General features: G+C 41.2%; 1 protein-coding gene across 1 annotated transcript; it reads left to right on the top strand.

Moving 5' to 3' along the window:
- The first annotated feature begins 420 nt into the window (after window positions 1-420).
- On the top strand, window positions 421-14,411 carry nipsnap1 (nipsnap homolog 1 (C. elegans)). Its single transcript, XM_072432825.1, has 10 exons — window positions 421-625; window positions 2,775-2,902; window positions 6,595-6,640; window positions 7,178-7,272; window positions 7,475-7,545; window positions 7,628-7,768; window positions 8,344-8,375; window positions 8,677-8,771; window positions 8,839-8,922; window positions 13,935-14,411. Exons 1-10 carry the CDS (start codon window positions 549-551, stop codon window positions 13,997-13,999), a joined length of 834 nt encoding a protein of 277 aa, XP_072288926.1. The 5' UTR covers window positions 421-548; the 3' UTR covers window positions 14,000-14,411.
- The last annotated feature ends 262 nt before the right edge of the window (window positions 14,412-14,673 follow it).

Here is a 14,673-nt window from a genome sequence, read left to right as displayed (position 1 = left end):
TGCTGGTTGGTTTTATTAGATATTCTGGAATAGGCGGGTCACATTTCTCATTGGTCAGCTTCACATCAAGGCACTTGGTATTTTTCCGTAGAGATAAAGCCTTGGGTAAACATTACCCAAACTCCTCTGGGCCGTCACCCCCCTAGGGTAAACATCCTTTGGCCCATCTTTACGACCCCTTCACAAATGCAGTTTGTCACACACCCGTTCTTCTCTTAGACTAATGATGCAGATAAAATATCACTATTATGCAGATAAAATATATCACAGAAATATACTCATATATTCACATTTTATCACATCAAAGAAAGAAAGAAAGAAAGAAAGAAAGAAAGAAAAAAAGAAAAGAAAAAATGCCCTTTGCGTAATGTGCGCGAACGTGCGTAACATCCGGCCCCCGGGTCACGTGTGTTTAAATCCCCAAAGCGGGATGTTACTTGGTGACGGATCCACGAGCAGGAGCCGTCAAAGCATACCTGATAAAGCAGGTAAACATTAACTCAAACACGTGGTTACGGTGACGAAAAGTGATTTACTTTCAAGGAGAGATGGCGGCGGCGGCATGTTCTGCGTGGCCTCGACGGCGACTGTTAAAGACTTTAATCCGCGGGAACCAAACTACACGGTAATTATGTCCACCACACTTTGGAAATGCGGTGCGTAAATGTCTCTGTTTGCTTAGGAATTAGCGGTTGTAAAATGTACAACTTGAAATACTGGTTCATGTCTGCGGTAGCTTACACCATTGCATTGTTCTGTCTTCTCTCACTTAAACATGTCATTGTGTACTAACTATTTGTACCCGGAAGTAAGTTTGTTCTTGCTAAACGTAAGCTAAGGAAACGGGTTATTATTTCCATTCTGAGCTTATGTATTGCAGATCACTCTTTAAGCTTTAAATAAATCACATATAAACCATAAATGCATTCTTTGGCCGCATGTTAGCTTGACCATATGTGGAGGTAAGCTCTCAAAAGCAGCTTTAATCATTTGCTGATGCTCTGAACTTTGTCCACTGAAGCCCACTGTTGTCACGTCTTATCTTTGTCACCACATTGTGCACTCTGTGGCTGTTTGCAGCAGCTCCATAAGACTTATGGGGGTCTTTTTCCCCTGGGGTGAAAATAAAAATCTAATTAGCACTTTCCATAAAGTTATTGGCACATGACGTTATTTAAAAAAAAAGGTGCCAATGACCTTGAGAGTTAAATAGAAAATAATCTGCTTTACTAATAACTGAATGACAGATGTGTTCATGTCCCCGGGTTCACACCTCTGATGATAAAAGATAGAAGAAAAGAACGGCTCATTTAAAAACAAAAGCCTGATAAATTAATGTTTTATTGACGTGTGTATCTCCAAATTACATCACACGTTGTCGTATTGTGACAGCATATTTAGTTTGGAAAAGACGAGTTTTTGCATTATTAATTATGGCTGTGCGGCTGACATTATCGAAATATCTGTTGTGGATTTTCACTGCTCTTTGTTTACTATTAATAGTAAGTAAAAGTACAGTTACATGGTTAAAAATGTACCCAATTACAAGTACAAGCGCTGCTGCCAAATTGGTACTTATAGTAAAGTGTGAATAAAATGTACTACTCAAAGTTCCATTTTAATGCAATTCTAGTTTTTTTTAAATTATTTATTAGGACTTGGACTGTACCTCCTATGATTTTAAATGCAACCAATAATAATGACATGCGTCAAAAAAAATCCTATTAACCCAAAAGTATCTACTCTGTTACTATTACAGTATTGTGAATATGTGTATTTGTGTATTTATTTACTTTCTACCGCTGATGGTTTAGTTTGACTGATTACTCTACAACCAGTGGCTATGTTCACATCCACACCAAAATCTGATTATTATCTGATTTTGACTAAATTATTTAAATGACATTCAAGCTGCAAAATCTGAGTAATCAGCGCAGGGATCATGATCAGAAAGAAATGAGATGATTTATCATTTTAATAATCTTTCAATTTAAAATGAAATTAAAAATTGAGGGTGCACCACAGCCAGTGTTTCTCATTAACCCCTTAAAATTCCAGTGGGTTTGTACAGAGCGATTTGAGAATTTCTGAATTTATTTCATTTAGGCCATGATCTGATAAAAAAAGACTATCAAGCTCCTGGGAAGTTAAAAAGAAGGCTATAGCCCACTTTTTTCAGTCAAATTAACCATTTGGGGAAGAATTGGGGTCAGTTTGTCTCTAAACACATGAAAATAACCCTGAAATAAAAACGAAATAAATAAATACTGAATGGGCCTTTTTATAGGCGCTCTGCTGTTTTCAAAACCCCACAAATGCCCAATACCAACAGCAGCTTTACTCCTTCATATATTTAGCAAAGAAAATCTATGCAAGAACATCTAGGAGTAGTGCCTCAGCAGTTGTAGTCCCATCACTTATCTCTTATCTGTCTTGGGCTGACAGTTTTTCATGTTCGGCAACTGATTTGAAGCCAGGGTTGCAGACATCCTAACGTTATTTCTCAAAGTGCACAATGTTCCCCTTTTATCAGCTCTGGAGTGGGTGAAAGTCTTATGGAGTCACAAGCTGGCACTCTGGACTCCCACTCACACATACACTATGCATTTCATCTTCCTGCATTTTAGCATGACTATCTCTCTCAGCCCTAGACGTCATGGACATTTCTGGACTCCTTTTAAGTGTTACTCTTTTGATATACTGACAATTTCATCTGGTTTAAGACTGTTGCTTTTAGCTGTTGTAAAAGTGGCTTTCTTCTTGTTGCTGTGTAGGTGGTTTTCTGAGAACGGTGACAAAGGCTGGTTTCGTTCCTTATTTGTTCACAAAGTGGATGCCAGAAAAGATGCCCACTCCAACCTGCTGTCAAAGAGGGAAACAAGCAACCTGTACAAAATCCAATGTATGTACCGTCTTTTAATATTTTAGAAACTGTATGTGATGAAGGTTTTGTAATATTATCAAACATTCTATTTAGCCAATGCCTCATAAGCATTGTCCATATACTTGCATTGGGTGTATTGCACATATATATTTATTCTAACTGACTTGAAATTACATCATCATCGTATTCAACCAAACCTGTGTTAACATATTTAGCTTATGCCACTACTAATTTTCAATAATTCACTTCTACTACTACATGCATTACTATTTGCACATTACACATACAAGTTATTTATTCTCTTATAGGGATGGTCTGATATAGATTGATTTAATAGATCCATGGAACTGACACTAATATACAATACTTGTCTTGCTATTATGGCCATTAAAGGAACCGTACGTAAGATTTTGATTTCTAATTTCATAAACTTGACCAATCTATGACCCCAGATATGAATATGTTTAAATCAAATATTTTAAAGGTGATTTGTTCTCAATTGCATAAACTTTGGACAAGATGTCCACATCGATTCCATAATCAGAAGTATAGCATCATTTGAGTTTTGGTTTATTTTTTGTAATACGCTGCTACAGATTGCTGCGTTACTTGCCCAGTCTCTGATACGAGCAACTGAGCAGGGCCTTAGACAGCCTATATCTCCAATGATGCTTCACTTGTAGTTGTAACACTAGGATATTATCATGTATGGGAACTTCATAGGAGGGAAAACTGTCCAGAGAGACAGATGTACAACACCAAATGGCTTGCACATAGACCACGCCCACCACTCACAGTGCACTAAACTTAATTCAGTCTCCATGCAGCGTTGCATTAACCTGGCTCTCACCGGACTGATGTGTGTCTAACTCTGAATTGAGTTCTTCACATTCTCACAATAATCACGAGAAGTCATCTCACTGATTCTATTCACATGGTTCAAAATATTGTCATGTGATAATGTCTTCATCCACTTGACGCTCAGAGCTTTCCTCATCACGTCTCCTCTCACCTGCTCTTCTCTGCAGCGCTGTAACATCACACACGCACACACGCACACACGCGCACACACACACACAACACACGTGCAACGCACACACACAACACACGTGCAACGCACACACAACACACGTGCAACGCACACACACAACACACGTGCAACGCACACACGGCACACCTGCAACACGGCACACGTGCAACACACACACTTGCAACACACACACTTGCAACACGCACACGTGCAACACGCACACGTGCAACACACAAACACGTGCAACACACGTACACAGCACACGCGCAACACGCACACATGCAACACGTGCAACGCGCACACGTGCAACACGTGCAACACGCGCAACACGTGCAACACGCACACACGTGCAACACGCGCAACACGCACACACGTGCAACACGCGCAACACGCACACACGCGCAACACGCACACACGCGCAACACGCACACACGTGCAACACGCACAACACGCACACACGTGCAACACGCACACACGTGCAACACGCACACACGTGCAACACGCGCAACACGCGCAACACGTGCAACACGCACACACGTGCAACACGCGCAACACGCACAACACGCACACACGTGCAACACGCACAACACACACACACGTGCAACACACACAAACACACGTGCAACACACACAAACACACATGTGCAACACACACAAACACACATGTGCAACACACACAAACACACATGTGCAACACACACAAACACACATGTGCAACACACACACAAACACACATGTGCAACACACACACAAACACACATGTGCAACACACACACAAACACACATGTGCAACACACACACAAACACACATGTGCAACACACAAACAAACACGCATGTGCAACACACACACAAACACACATGTGCAACACACACACAAACACACATGTGCAACACACACACAAACACACATGTGCAACGCACACAAACACACATGTGCAACGCACACAAACACACATGTGCAACGCACACAAACACGTGCAACGCACACGCGTGCAACACGCACACAAACGCGTGCAACACGCACACAAACGCGTGCAACACGCACACACACACACGTACAACACGCACACACACACACGTACAACACACACGTGCAACACACACACACACACACACACACACACGTGCAACACACGTGCAACACACACACACACACACGTGCAACACACACACACGTGCAACACACACACACGTGCAACACACACGCGCGTGCAACGCGCAAGACACACACACACACACATCTGATCTGTGTTTCTCACAATTTCCTATAAAGATGACTTTGCTCTCTGGTCAGTCTGACGGCTTTGACGAGTCCCTGTCCCGTGTGATGGACCCAAGGAGCGTTTGGGTCGGCTAAAACCCGCCTGTTGCAGGACTTTACTGCAGCCAATCATCAATCGTTGCAGCCTGTGAAAGGCCTGGGTCGTTGTTGAGTTTGAGAAAGGGCCCTGGGTGTGTCCTTTTTCTGCAGGTTAGGGCTCTGGCAGCCCAGGTGCAGTCGTGATTGTCGTTCCTTTTTTAAACCCATAAATAAGAGCACAACACAAGGTTTCTTTAAAGGTGGTATGGACGATTTTTTTCAGCAATTTTTTTCATCATATTTCCTCATGGCGTGGATAAATCATTTGTCCTGCTACGTATCAATCATAAAACGCACCTATCGCTCACCTGCAGCCGCGTCAGGCTCGTCCCCACGTTTCCGCGTGCCTAAGCGCATGGATCTATCATAATATAGTTCCCTCAGTGTACGGGGCAAAATGAAGACGGAGAAAGACAGTTCGAGCTGACGCAGAAGTGGACAGAAATCTACGGGAGACGAGAGATGCGATGCGCTCCGTTGCGCTAATAAACAAACACACGTGTGTGTTGTATCAGTCCACACGGGGGAGTGGCATGTGCACTTCCACCTGCGTTCTCAAATCGCCGAAAAATCGTCCATACCGCCTTTAACTAATATATCAAAGATTTGAAAACCTATGACAAAGCTCACAAATAAAGTTAAGTTCACAAACTGACTTTTCACTTTTGGGAAAGGAAAAAATATATAATTATACAGCCACAGCTTTATTGCTCTTCTAATTTAATTTTAACTCTCTAATCTTAAAGTTTAAAAATGCACATCTTATGCACTGAGGACAAACTGAACATGGGACATGAGCACACAGAGACTGGTGCAGTTTAGAAAAATATGTCTAAATATTGTGGATTTTCTTTTTTAATTGGATAGATGCCGATATCAAGATAAGATAAGCCTTTATTTGTCCACACAATGTGGAAATTTCGGTGTTTCAACGCAAGTAGGTACAGAAGTAAAATAACGGATAACTCATAGAAAGCTTTAAGAAAAAGACACACTTAATAGAAACGCTCTTATAAACAAAACTCCCTGCTTACACACTAGAGTGCACTCTAATAAAACCTGGAAATTGTCCTATACAATTAATTCAGTTTGTAAAGCTTTCTTGGCTAACTCGGAATATTTGGCTGCCCTCTCCTCAGCTTTGATCTCCTCTGCGTCGCACTCCACGTCATGTAGAGATTTCAATTGGAACACAGCCTATAAACCATTGAAGCAAAATCAGTTAGAAGTCTTTGTTGAACCAGAGTGTGAAATGACTTTGTTGAAAAATGTGACGATTCTCTTCTGTACTACGTTGTCTGTGTGCCTTTTCTTTTTAGTTCACAACGTCAAACCCGAGTGCCTGGAAGCATACAACAGTCTTGAGTAAGTGCTCGCTACTAATGTTCAGTCACATCCCGAATACAAATTAGTGAGACTTTCATTCACATTTCTATCAAAACTGACTTCCTGTTCGTAATAGAAAAGAGGATCTGTTCTTCTGTGTTCTTTATTGAGGTAGACATCGGCCGACTGTTACTTCTTGCAGAATTAGGTTCAATTGAGCGTTAAATTGAGAAAGAGAAGGAATCATACGCAGCAGAAAATGTGTTTACTTAAGTTGGTTTTATATAATGAAGTGCAAGAACAGCATTTGTTTGGTCTTAAAAGTGCTGGCGTCTCCCCCTGGACTTGTAATACTGTACACAGGATGCTCCACTGTTTGGCATTAAACTTATCTATATTGCATTTTCATCCAAAAAAAGTATTTGTATTGCAAATGTACGATTACATTGAAAAACATGTTATAATGTGAACTGGCTCCACGGATTTGACCTTGAACTTGTCCTGGAGGCATCACCTGTAACATTCAGGCAAAGCTATGACACAAACCGAAAGGTTACACAGTATTTTATTTTACAGGGCAGAGGTGCAGAATAAGCTCCATGACGACGAGGATTACCCGTGCGAGGTGGTGGGGAGTTGGAATACTTGGTATGGAGAACAGGATCAAGCTGGTAAGTGTCTAGTCCCCAAGTAAACTTTGATGTTAGTTGGTCAATGCTCAAATTATAAAATCAAATCAATTAATTTATTTGTCTGCGTTAAAGTATGGAAACATATAATTCAAGAAGCACAAAATCACTTACAAATACAAGAAGCTTGTAAGTGCCATTCCCCTGCAATCCAACAGTGACATCTGGTGTTGACTTTGTGCAGTGCATCTTTGGCGATACAGAGGAGGGTACCCAGCGTTGACTGAATGCCTTGAAAAGTTAAACAAGAACAAGGCAAGACCCTGACCTGTGGAACTCGTTATTGAGCAAATAGTGGATGATCGTTTTTGTGTATAATTGGATTTAACTTATTTAGGAGTACATGGATTTTCGGAGAGAACGGGCTAAGATGCTGATCTCGAGACAAAATCAGCTTTTATTGGAATTCAGCTTCTGGAACGAACCACTGCCAAGACCTGGACCCAACATCTACGAAATGCGTACATATCAGTTAAAGGTAATGGTACCTTTCTAAACAATGAAGTTGTTAACTTGTTAAATTTTAGTCATAAGCTGTATGAATTGTGTGATGTATCTAAATAACATTAAAATGAATTTATCCTCTGCTATACGAGAAAAACTTCAGTTCTCGTTTTAGACTTTGATGATGTCATAAGTTCAGATGGTGGGCGGGGGCTTACTCTATCTACCTCTATGGGAGATTCATTGTTTTAAAAGGAAATATCCAAACTTGTGAACCATAAATGTTGCACCTTTTTATAATTTTTTTGTTAGGGATTTGCTACACCAACTCCCCACATTATGCCTTTCTTCTAGTTACATCATAGAAAGATTCAGGGTTCACTGTTCTGAAATTCAAGACATTTTTCTACATTGGAACACTCCTGGACAAATGAGGGATTACACCGACGGCTTCTAGTTAATTTCGTATTTTTTATGCCGACAGACTTTGTATTTCCTCTAGGATAAGCCCTGAAAATGACCAGTGTGTGTGGATGCATGTGTGTGTGTAATCTTTACATGCACAAAAAGGCCAATTATTATTATACTAATCATTAACTTCTCTTTCAGCCAGGGACCATGATCGAATGGGGCAACCACTGGTAAGAAGTTGGATTTTATTGTGGCCTATTAAAGTCTTTCAGTATGAATTTCCTAAATATACCAAACATACACTTTTAATCATTTAACACAAAAAAATGTCAACATTCCTTCCTCCAAAGTCTGAACTCTGCTACAAACCACATGCTTTTTTTTACTGACAGGATTGGCTTTGGACCTCTTGAATTAAAAAGCCTCCAGCTGATTGTTGCCGATTAGAAATGACTAAATTGTATTAATCTCTGAACCACAGTGGAACAAATAAGTAAGTGTGTTCAGAATGACATGACATTCCTCCAACAGGGCAAGAGCCATCAAACACAGACAAGAGAACAATGAAGCAGTGGGAGGGTTCTTCTCTCAGATTGGCGACTTGTATGTCGTTCATCATTTATGGGGTGAGTACTTTTTGGGTACGTGATGTCACAAGCATGATGAAGTCACTAAAACATTCATTTGTTTCAGCTTATGAAAATTTGCAGTCACGAGATGAAACGAGGAATTCGGCCTGGCAAAAAGAGGGTTGGGATGCGACCGTCTATTACACCGGTGAGAGGCACGCCTATATATTTACGCTATAAACAGTGATGGGGAGAATGCTTTGAAAATGTATTTAGTCACAGAATACTAAATACTGGCCTTAAAATGCAATATGTGACACATTCTGTTACATTATTCAAAGTTCTGAATACTTGGAATACTTTCATGTTGAGATAAGTAAAAATGCAACATAGGATTAATATAAATGGTTATGCATTTATTTATCACAAATTCAAGAGCAGTGTTTTCTATTTTTCTCACTAATATTGTGCATTTTGAAGCCTTACTTGTATGATGAAATACTGCAGTGTTGGGTAGCGTTACTTGGACTAAATGGATGCACAAATCTAACCTGTTACGTTCTTTGTTACTCTAAAAAAGTAATTTGAGTACTCTAACACGTTACCAGCTAACGCTACCCCACGTTACCCCAACTCTGAAAATACCGCCTAGTAACAGTAACTCAAATCTAGTATTCTGAATACGTATTCTCAGTAACTGTAGTAGGCAAGGCAAGTTTATTTGTAGAGCACATTTCATACACAAGGCAATTCAAAGTGCTTCACAGCAGGAAAAATGCATTCAAATCACAAAGAAATTACAGAAACAGAAATACAATAAAATTAACTAAATTAAAAATTATCAATCCAACTGATTTTCTAAACTAATAAAATCACAAACAAAAGAGAAGAGTGCAAAGAAAAAATCCTTTCAGTCATATGCGCAGCTAAACAAAACTGTTTTTAGCTTAGATTTGAACATTGTCAGAGTAGAAGCCTGTCTCACATCTTCAGGAAGACTGTTCCAGATTTTAGCTGCATAAAACTGAAACGCAGATTCCCCATGTTTTGTCCTGACTCTGGGCACCAGCAAGAGGCCGGTCCCTGAGGTCCTCAGAGTCCGAGATGGTTCATATGGCACTAACATATCCAAGATGTACTTTGGTGCTAGGCCATGGAGAGACTTGTACACAAGCAGAGCTGCTTTAAAGTCTATTCTCTGAGCCACAGGGAGCCAGTGCAGAGACCTGAGAACAGGACTAATGTGATCATACTTCCTGGTTCTAGTCAGGACCCGAGCAGCAGCGTTCTGGATGTACTGCAGCTGTTTTACAACTCGTTTGGAGAGACCAGTGAGCAGGCCGTTACAGTAGTCTAATCTACTGGAGACAAACGCATGGATAAGTCTCTCTAAATCTGGTTTTGACACTATATTTTTGATTTTGGCAATGTTTTTTAGATGGTAAAAAGCTGCTGATGTTATTGATTTGACGTGGCTATTAAAGTTCAAGTCTGAGTCCATTATTACCCCCAGATTTCTAATTTGGTTTGTAGGTTTTAGAGCGAGACTCTGGAGGTGACCGCTAACACTTTCTCTTTGTTTCTGTGGGCCAAAAACGATTATTTCAGTCTTGTCTGAGTTCAGCTGGAGAAAGTTGTTTTGCATCCACAAACTGATCTGTTGGATGCAGTGACAGAGTGAATCTACTGGTCCATAGTCACCTGCCGATAGTGAAACATAGATCTGAGTGTCGTCTGCATAATTGTGATAGGACACATTTTCACTGCGTATCAACTGACCCAACGGCAGCATGTAGAGGTTGAACAGAAGGGGACCCAGGACTGACCCTTGGGGCACTCCACAGGTCAGGGTCATGTGGTCTGAGACACAGCTACCAATTTCAACAAAGTACTTCCTGTCTTCCAGATAGGACCTTAACCAGTTTAGGGCAGTGCCAGTGATGCCCACCCAGTCCTCTAGTCTCTGTAAGAGGATCCCATGATCGACAGTGTCAAAAGCAGCACTCAGATCTAACAGAATTAAGACTGAGGCTTTGCCCGTGTCAGTGTTCAGGCGGATGTCATTTGTCACCTTGACAAGAGCAGTCTCAGTGCTGTGATGAGGTCTAAAACCTGACTGAAAAACATCAAATGAGTTGTTTATTAAGAGGAAATCTGTGAGCTGTTGGTAAACAACCTTTTCAAGGACTTTGCCCAAAAATGGCAGATTAGAGATGGGCCGGTAATGACTCAGTACTGCGGCATCAAGACTGCTCTTCTTTAGGAGAGGCTTTATGACCGCAGTTTTCAAAGACATTGGGAATGTTCCAGATTGAAGCGACATGTTAACTATGTGAGTGAATGGTGCTAACAAACTGTTCAGCACAGACTTTAGAAATCTGGTGGGTAACACATCAAGGCAGCATGTAGATGAACTCAGACTGGTGATGATCTCATGGACAGTTTTGTCAGTTACTGGTGCAAAGTGAGTTAGCTCTAAGTGTCTTGGTGGTTTTAGGGTAATTTTTTGCATTGTGGGATTTATAGCATTTTTAATGCCCTGAACTTTGTCATTAAAGAATAATGCAAACTCATTACACTTGGATGTGGAAATGAGTTCTAACGGCAGCTGAGCTGGAGGGTTTGTTAATCTGTTTACTGTGGCAAACAGGACACGCGAGTTGTTACTGCAGCTTCCAATTATTTCAGAAAAATATCTTTCCCTAGTTCTACATAAGATTAGGTTGTACATGTTCAGCTTTTCTTTGTAAATCTCTTTTTGAACCTGGAGCTTTGACTTGCGCCATTTCCGTTAGTAGTACTTCCCAACACTGATAACGAATTACTGGGTTTCAAATGATGGCACAATTTGTTGCTGATACCAAGTAAGTTAAGTAGCGCAATATAGATCCGATACCGACGCAAATTAGTTCAGTATTAAAATGCATTGGAACTCTTCTAGTGGGTGCACAGTGGCAAAGGCGGTTAGCGCTCTCGCCTCCCAAGAAGGAGATCATGGATTCCCGGACCAGACCAACATCACATGATCTCTCTGGGTGGAGTTTGCATGTCCTCCCTGTGTTACCGTGGGTTCTCTCCGGGTTCTCCGGCTCCTCCCACCGTCCAAAGACATGCATGTGTTAGGCAAAATTGGTGACTCTAAATTGGCCCTAGTGAATGAATGTGAGAGTGAACTGTCTGTAATGTCTGTCTCCGTGTTCTCTCCAGTCACCCGCGACCCCGAAAGGGAACAAGCGGTAGAAAATGGATGGATGAACTTAAGCTTGGCATTATAATTTTAGCTCCACCCCACTTTAAACTTGTCTGAATATATAATGTGTTTTAAAAAAATAAATGTTGTTTTTAAATTGTAAAATTTAAAATATCTCAATATTTGTGTGAGATGCGATACCTCGGTATATATTAGTTTCCATCCACCCATTCAATCTGTTCTATGGCCTGTCATTTTTAACAAAATTGCTTATGATTATTGTGAAGATGGCTATGGCTGGATCATATAAATGATCAGATTCAACGTTTGTTTGTTTTGCTTCTGTTTATTGCTGAAATGAATAAACAGAAGCATAATTAATTATAGCATAAAGCACAGAATTTTATAGCATATAAAGCTTGCACAGGATAGTGCATCCTTTAAGGAGTGGAATTCAGTGGCATTGTCAAAGAGCCTAACTGTAGCTGTGGGAGTGATCAAGAGTGCGAGTGTCCTTAGAGATGGCTCGCTGCTGGTCGTGTGCAAGGACGCGGCTCAGCAACGGAAGGCGATTGGAACTAAACGTCTGGGTGGAAAGGACATTCTTGTGTCTGATGCTGAAAGAAACACGGTCAGAGGAGTTATCGTAGGTGTCCCTACGGCGACGTCTGTGGATGAAGTTAAGGAGAATTTGACTGGAGCTACGGTGGTGGATGCTAGGCGGTTGAAGGTGACCCGGTCTGGGGTAAGATGTGACAGCTTGTCGGTAATGGTAACACTTGAAGGGAGGTGCCTGCCTAGTAAGGTGTTCATTGGGTACATGTGCTATAGCGTCAGGCCATATGTTCCGCCGCCCCTGCGTTGCTTTAAGTGCCAGCGCTTTGGGCATATTGCAGCGGTCTGTAGAGGGAAGCAAAGATGTGGTAAATGTGCAGGAGACCATGAGTATGGGAAGTGTGACGTGGGTGCAAAACTGAAGTGCTGTAACTGTGGGGAAGAACATAGCTCTGCCTTCGGGGGATGCAGGTTTAGCAAAAGAGCTGCTGAGGTGCAGAAAATAAAGGTCTCTCAAGGTATATCCTATGCAGATGCAGTCAAGAAAGTTTCAAGTAACGAGTTTAGAGTAAATACAGAGAGAGGAGCCAGCGCTGCTCCCAGCCAGGGCGAAATGAGAAAGGCCAGCGTGGCTCCCAAGAAGTGTGAAGGTTTCAAGAGTGGAGGTCCCAAGTGTGCAGGTTCCAGACTTAATGAGAATACCCTGATTGTGGATAGAGAGGATTTTGTACTCTTTATGGTGGATGTTGTAAACTGTGCTGCTCAGACTCAAAGCAGAACTGAAAGGATCAGGTTCATTGCTAAAGCTGCAGGGAGATTCCTTGGAACAAAGGAGCTTGATTGGGCAGATATAGAAAACAGGCTAAAGGCGCTAAATGGGAGTCGGAGTGATGGGGGTCTGCTTGTGGGGAGTCAGAGTGGTCAGAGTGACGAGATGGGGGTGGTCTCCTGTCCTCGCCCAGTCTCGTAGACGCACGGCTACCAAGCAGCGACATCAGTGGACATATTAAAGCCTATAGAATGAAGCCTAAAGAATAAAGCTGTACGGTGGAAGCACCGAACGTCAAAGAAGGAGAGGAAGATGAAGAAGAGTCTCCCTGGAATAAAGCCGGTTGGTCTCTGAAACAACAACAACTATTCTAGTCACAAAGACATATCATGACCTCATGGGCTTTGTAACACCAAAGCAATGGAAGGAGTACTTTTACGGACTACGACAGAGTCTGAGGACTACGACAAAGTCTGAGGAATAAAGTCTGGCGGTAATGCAACACTTGGATGCCAACCGCCATAAAACAACAACAACAACAACAACAACAACAACATAATTAATTTTATAGTGCTTTTATGCTATAAAAGCATAAAGCACAGAATGTTCTTTATGCTTTTATAGCGTAAAGCAAATTCTGTCTTTATGCTATAATCATTGATAAATACTGTTTTAAAATGTACGTTTACGTTCTCTTTTCTTGCAGTACCTTTGATCAGACACATGGAGTCCAGAATAATGATCCCAACTAAAAGTTCACCTTTGCAATAGGTCAGATTCCCATCACCATCACCATCGGTTACAAATCTTCTGAACTCAAAGTGGAGTAACAAAGAAAACTTGAAGGTCAATTTTAAATCATCTGAAGCAATCTTACAACTAGACATTATTGTGTAGTTCTAGGTTGAAAATGAAGAATATGTGATAATATACTGCACTATTTAAGACATTTTGCAAATCCGTGGTGTATATTTAATTTGGGTCAAAGACTGAGCAAATTATTGTTCAAGCCATACAGTTAAACTGTGCACTCTCTCTAGGGTTTTGATTTTATGTAAAATGTCTGTTCAGTTTCTACATTTATCACTGTGATTATGGTTGAGATTGGAATATAACATTTATTTTCTTCTAACAAACATCTTAAATCAAATATTCTAGTAAACTTAAATCAGCCTTTCTACCTCTTTAATTTAAGGTTGAGGTACTCTATTGTCCCCGTATAGACATTTGTCCTCTGCATTTGACCCGTCCTTCAAAGCCGCTGTGGTGTCTCCTCAGGAGCAGTGGTCACTGCAGTGCAGCGCCCGGGGACCCATCTACAGATCTCTGTGCTAGGCTTGGTCAGGACAATTTTTTCTCTGTTAATAATAAGGGAGTGTCTACAGAACCTGATGGGCTTTTTTGTGCCGTGGCTCCTGAAACTGCTGGGCTATTTGACCGCGCCG

Source organism: Eucyclogobius newberryi, unplaced genomic scaffold (assembly GCF_026437365.1).
Source record: "Eucyclogobius newberryi isolate DKJ021-1_F unplaced genomic scaffold, fEucNew1.0.hap1 SCAF_6, whole genome shotgun sequence".
NCBI lineage: Eukaryota > Metazoa > Chordata > Actinopteri > Gobiiformes > Gobiidae > Eucyclogobius > Eucyclogobius newberryi.
The sequence above is the reverse complement of the archived record's forward strand: the minus strand, read 5'-3'. Positions and strand labels throughout refer to the sequence as shown.